Genomic DNA, 6,432 nt, shown 5'->3' with positions numbered 1-6,432 from the left:
TTGCTGGAGGGACTGTTTGTTGCTCGAGGAAAAATCGAAGAGGTCGTCTGTAACAGCCCAGATCACCCGCTAGCACGATATTGTCCGCTTTGGCACACAAGGCCTCACGGTTTTGCTTTTGACGATAGGGATGCTAGCCGAAGCCCCCACACTCACTCGTCAAAACGCGTCATGCTAGGGAGAGGTATCCACACCCTTATAAGGCATGCTTCGTTCCCCTCTCCAACCGATGTGGGCCGAGTGAGTGTGGGGGGCTTCGGCTAGCATCCCTATCGTCAAAAGCAAAACCGTGAGGCCTTGTGTGCCAAAGCGGACAATATCGTGCTAGCGGGTGATCTGAGCTGTTACATCGTCGCAGCATCTCCACTACAACATCACCACCGTTGCTAGTTAGCCCTCCTCCTCTCTAGGTGGTCTTCTTTCCTAACTCTTTCTTCTCTCTCTTTTTGAGACTTTGTTGTTGATGGATGGTTTGGCAAGTGTACCAAATTGTTTTAAGTAATACCACAGTGAGTGAGTATTGTTCCCACGAGGACTAAAGGAATGAACAAAACGGTGTTTATTAGTTGAACTTCTAACTAGATCCACGAAACTTTTTGTAAGAAGTAGGTACCGGACATAAAGTAACAACAATGATGTATGCAAAGCATATGAATGAGAGAAACAAATAATGGATGGAGATGTTAAGGTTTCAGAGATGTTTAATTCTTATAAAAAGAAATATTCATATTCATTACCTTGATTTATGCAAATATATTTTCACGACAAATTATATATAATCAAACCTTAATCCTTTGGCAATTCAATTTCTATTTATCTCACGTAATCGCCAATTTCTTGGTCAATTAGTTGGCAAGAAGAGGTTAAGCGCAATTCTGATTTAAAGTCACAATTTTTAAAGCTATTCCTAGTCAATTGAAAAGTTATAAGAATGAATTTCAAGCTAACCCTAATATTAACTTTTCCAAGATAATAAAAGAATTCAAGATAGATTTAGAATATTCTCCAATACTTCTAATCATTGAGAATAAAAACAAAACTCAATTCTTGAAAAAGTATTAATGCATCAATCAATTACCAATCCATAAAACTAAATAGAGCTCCTAACCCTAACAAAAAGAAATTAGTGGCTCATGGCAAATAAACAGAAGATGAAATATGCTAATGAATACTAGATGCTGGATTATTCCAGATGGATCGTCGCTTGCTTATTTATATCCTAAAATCTAACCTAAAGTTCAAATTCAAACCAAATCTACTCTTATCTTTTTTTAGAGGAATAAGATAAACCTGACAATATTTTATCTAGTCAACAAAACCTAATCGTATCTAGTCAACAACTTAAACTAACTACATTCAGATCTTGAATTCTTGGAGTTTGTAGACCGAATCGGATGTCTTTGAATTGTTAGGTTTATAATCGGAGGTGGATCAAAAGGCTCACAAGTTTCTTAATATAGTGTTGCTTCTGATCTACAATAACTGTCTTCGAAGTCCTTAAATCTAGGTCCAAAATTGTTCAAAAAGCTTGTTCTACTTAACATGCTATATGCATATGCTTACCAATTTTTGTCTATATCATGCTCCATGCGCTTCCAAAGGCACGCAGTTTTTCTTTGAACATTTATTGTTTCTTCTATGTAGCTGCTGTATTGAGTTAATAAGTAGCCAATTGTTGTTTTTTGATGCCCGTGTTGATACAAAATACTTGGGCATGGCAAGAAAAAACCGTTCTTCCATTAAGTACCAATATTATCATCTGTTATTAATTTGTGATAATTCGGCTCCAAGAATGTTCTCCATCCATGCAAATTGTATGCAAAGTACAGTAACTCCTTTTCGTATCGTATTGTTAGAATCAACGTTCATAATGTGCGTTCATTTTTCACTTGGTCTCCATTAAGCATTTGGCTATCTAGAAAGTCTAACGAACAATATCAAATGAAACCGTTCGTTGGTGTGTAACTTGTAATGTACTATTATTTTTACTCAACTATTGCTACATATGGTACAGCGATTATAATTAGTAATTACAATTATTAGCCCCACTGTGGCATCCATCTCTTCCAAACCTCTATTTGACTATTTCTCCTCCAATTATGCCATCTAAAAGTATATCTTGTACTCGTGCTAGTCGTTACACTTCCATGCCATCATGGTAAGCTATTGTTAATTCTTAGTTGTTACTGCGAGTATCTACAACAACTAGGCCTTGTTCCACTATGTGGGTTACTATGTGGGTTGGACATATCGGACAACACCATATTTCTTGTCATGTTATTGTAAGTATATATAATCAAGAAACACATGTTCATTTATTGTGATCAACTCAAACTATGATAAAACAGAAATTATGAATCTAGCTAAAAATATTGGTAGCATTTCCGGCAACATACTTTTATTTACACTCAGTTCGCATATAAGGGAAAAAGTTGTAGCCAAGAGTTGTTCTCAAAAAAAGCAGCTCAGTCATCAACTTCAGCTTTGATTTCTTTCATCAACTCGTTCTTGTAATCATCGAATGTTCCAACCGAAGTCCTGACAGTACCATCCTCGACAACCCAGATTTGACTCCTCTCTTCATCCTCACATACACGAGATATCAATCTTGAATCATGACTAACAAGAACAACTCCACCAGTGAACTCGTCTAGTGCATCGGCCAATGCATCAATACTTTGCATGTCTAGATGATTAGTGGGTTCATCCAACAACAAAATATGGGGCCTTGACATGGATATTGAGGTGAATACAACCCTGGCCTTCTGCCCTCCTGATAGTTTGGCAATAGGGGTGAGATGGTTATGACTAGGTAGCCCAAACTTACCGAGTTTTGCGCGGACAGCCTCTTGCTTGCTAAGTCCCTCCTGGTCTGGATGGAGACGAAGAAGATACTGAACAGGGGTTTCGTCCATAGTTAGAAGGTCCACAAAGTGTTGCGAGTATCTTCCTATCCGCAACTTCTGACTCCTCCTAACTTCACCCTCAGTTGGAACCAAATCACCAGCCAGAAGGTTTAGTAGTGTAGATTTTCCAGCTCCATTAGGCCCAACAATGGCAACACGAGTTCCCATATCAATGCCAACATCAACATTTGACAGTCTGAAATCCTCACGATTCGGATAACTGAAGCTCACTTCAATAAGCTGAAGAAGTGGAGGTGTGAGCTCGGTAGGTTCAGGAAAGTGAAACTCAACACTGTAGTCCCTCCACTTCTGTGGAACCTCTGGTGGGGCCTCATCTTCATCAACCTTGCCCTTGCCCTTGCCCTTGGCTTTAGATGCTTCTTTAGCTGCCACAAACTTTGCTCGGTCCTTCACCTTTTCTTGCTGAGCTCGGTTACCACTCCTTTTTGCAGCTTTCAGTTGCTTGTCATAAATCTCATACTTCTTGTTCATCTCTTTACGACGCTGTTCATACCCACTCTCAAAGTCATCAAAGTTTCCACGATAGAAATGGAGTTTCAAGTCATGAAGATGAATAATCTCGGTGCAAACTGTATTGAGGAAATCCCTATCGTGTGAGACAACAACCAAAGTCTTCTTCCAACGGCACAGGTACTCTTCCAACCAGAGAACAGCTCTCAGGTCAAGGTGATTTGTGGGTTCATCAAGCAATAATAAAGTAGGCTGCACAAAAAGTGCTCGAGCCAAAGAAATTCGCATTCTCCATCCACCACTGAAAGATTTTGTTGGTCGGCCCTGCATATCCTTCGTAAAACCCAAACCCGCTAAAATCTTTGATGCTTGAGCTTCAGCAGCATCAGAACCCATCAGTTGTAGTTTCTCGTACAGCTCTGCTAGCTTCTCCCCTGCATCATCTTCCTCATCACTATTATCTTTCTCAACACTTCCTTCCGCAGAAGTTGCATTTTGCAGAGAAGCAACTTCTTGTCGAACTTTAACCAGTTCTTCATTAGCTGAAACAACAGCTTCAAGAGCTGTTTTGTCATCACCAACTACCTCCTGCTCAACTAGAAGGACATCAATATTCTTAGGTACTGGTATCTTCCTCCAAGCAAGAAGCTTCAACAGTGTGGACTTCCCCTTTCCATTGGGTCCAACCAAACCATACCTCTTCCCATGAGATATCTTCACTGATGCATTCTTCAGAAGTTCTTTACCCCGAGCAGACACCGAAAAATTCTCTATTGTTATATCTTTGACATTAGCATCAGCATCATCGTCTCCATCAAGCACTGAAGTCCGACTTCCAATAACCACAGTGAAAGCATCATGATCATCCTTAAGAGCTTCCTTCTTTGCCTGCTCAACAGCGTGAGCTGCTAAAATATCCTTCTTCTCACGCTTCTTCAACTCTTTGTCTGTGGTTGATACTTCAAGTGCCTTCAATTCACTCCTCTGGTGCCGTTTGGAAGCATTCTCTTCCTCCTCCTCCAAGAGAGCTTCATCTTCATCTTCGTCGGATGGAGGAAGATCAATACCATCAGTATATGCAGAGGGTTTTGGAGCAGCTTTTGCTTTGGGCTTAGTGGAAGAGGGCTTTTTGGGTTTATCAGGCTTTTCGTCCATGCTGGCCAGCATGGCAGAGATGGAAATTTTTTCCTTCTTAGGGGCATCTTTGCTATTTGCCTTCGTCTTTGCAGATGGGCCTGCATCCTCTGACTTTTTTCTAACCATTGTTGAAACCTAGCAACACAATTGAAAACCACATTGATTTAGTCACCTCATCACATCTACAGTTTTGTTGTGTTCTTTTCTCATAAAATAAATATTTCACTTATCCTACAAAATAGACAACTCGCATGCTAGAAATGTATCTAAGACATGTAAAGTTGAGCTAATCAATGCTAAATTGAATATGTAAACATAACAAGGTCACAATGCATACTTCACGTAGGATAGAATACATATAAAACACACATAGTTTTCTTAATAAAAGAACAAATATTATTAAAAATAACAGTATTACAATATTACATTGAGATTAGAGAGATGCATCCATCTATACGAAACATGTGCCTTGAGATTTACCTGTGTAATCTACTTGGTGCAAGGCACATGTTTCGTTTAGAGGGATGTATCTCTCTAATCTCTATGTAATATTGTAATACTGTTCCGTTATTGTTAATAATATTTGTTCTTAAAATACCTATATGTATCATATATATTCTATCCTACGTGAGGAATGCATTTTGATATTGCAACATTCCAAAAGTGCACCACAAATTGGAAACTAAACCAAATAAAAAAGAACAATTAAACATAACATAATAAAAATGCCCACTTGCATATCAGCCATTCCAGAAAATTTTGCAAGTAACTAAATATATTCATATCTAAATTTAAAATAAAAAAAACTACACCAAGACCCAGAAATAACCAGAATTCATATCAGAACCAGAACCTATTGATATCTAAATATTAAAAAAAAATTACAGAACCTATTGTTTATTCAGTAGTTTATAAAAGAATTAAACCACACCAGAGAAGAATCATACAAAATTGATGATATCTAAATTTAGGAAAAAAAAAATTAACAAGTCCAGAACCAATCAACCTATTGTCTATTGATATCAGTAGTTTAGAAAAAATAATTAAACCACACCAGAATTTAAACTAAAAAATTCAAAAAGTCCAGACCAGAACCAAAATGGCAGAATTCATACCAAAATTATTGATATTTAAATTTGTTTAAAAAAATTACCTTGTAATGGGAAGCTCAGGCAGAACCAAAGAAGATGAGAGGCAGCTCAGGCAACCGGAACGGCGATCGGAACCCCTTGCCGAAGTGAAGCAGAAGTAGATCGGCGGTGCAGAAGAAAGAGCCGCAGAACAGAGGCGAGGAACGCAGACCAAAGGCGAGGAACAGCGTGAAGAGTCGAGTTCTCCGGCGTGGGGAAGAACGAGGCGGCGAGCGGCGATAAACCACGAGCAGTAGTGAGGAACCTTCAGCCTTCAGCTTAACCGAGGAAGTGAGGAGTGGACATGAACGATGGTGGTGGCGATGTACCAGGAGGAGTAGTTAGGCGAGGGATCCGTCCGGCCTCCGGCGTAGCGGTGCAGACAACGGTGGACGGAAAGGACTGAGGAGAGGGAGGGGGGTGGGGAAGGCGCAGCGCAGCCGAAAATGAAGGGGAAGGGGAAACAGGGTTTGAGTAAATTAGGGTTTGAATAATATGTGTTTATTTATTTATAATTTTTATTTAGATCTGCGGGTGAATTCATAACTTAGGGGAGTAAGGTACCGAACCGAAATTTATAATAATCGAACGAAAATTGAAAATTTGTTTTTTTTTTTTTTAATTAATTCGATTGGTTCGGTTCGATTTTTAACAATATAAATTTGTTGCTGAAAACTTAATTTATAATATATATTATGTTTATGTGTATGTTTATAATTTATATTAATTTTTTTTATTTTGTTTTTATAAAAATTATACCAATTGAAGAAGATGATGATGAATCTGGT

The 6,432-nt window shown here is 38.6% G+C and overlaps 1 protein-coding gene across 1 annotated transcript; it reads right to left on the bottom strand.

Annotated features, from left to right (window-relative positions):
* Positions 1–2,265: 2,265 nt before the first annotated feature.
* On the bottom strand, positions 2,266–6,300 carry LOC112784412 (ABC transporter F family member 4). Its single transcript, XM_025827600.2, has 2 exons — positions 5,668–6,300; positions 2,266–4,649 (listed from the first exon to the last, which is right to left on the bottom strand). The coding sequence occupies exon 2, from the start codon at positions 4,638–4,640 to the stop codon at positions 2,466–2,468; it is 2,175 nt and encodes a 724-aa protein (XP_025683385.1). The 5' UTR covers positions 4,641–4,649; positions 5,668–6,300; the 3' UTR covers positions 2,266–2,465.
* Between the last annotated feature and the right edge of the window lie 132 nt (positions 6,301–6,432).

This window comes from Arachis hypogaea, chromosome 20, assembly GCF_003086295.3.
Source record: "Arachis hypogaea cultivar Tifrunner chromosome 20, arahy.Tifrunner.gnm2.J5K5, whole genome shotgun sequence".
Lineage (NCBI taxonomy): Eukaryota > Viridiplantae > Streptophyta > Magnoliopsida > Fabales > Fabaceae > Arachis > Arachis hypogaea.
The sequence above is the reverse complement of the archived record's forward strand: the minus strand, read 5'-3'. Positions and strand labels throughout refer to the sequence as shown.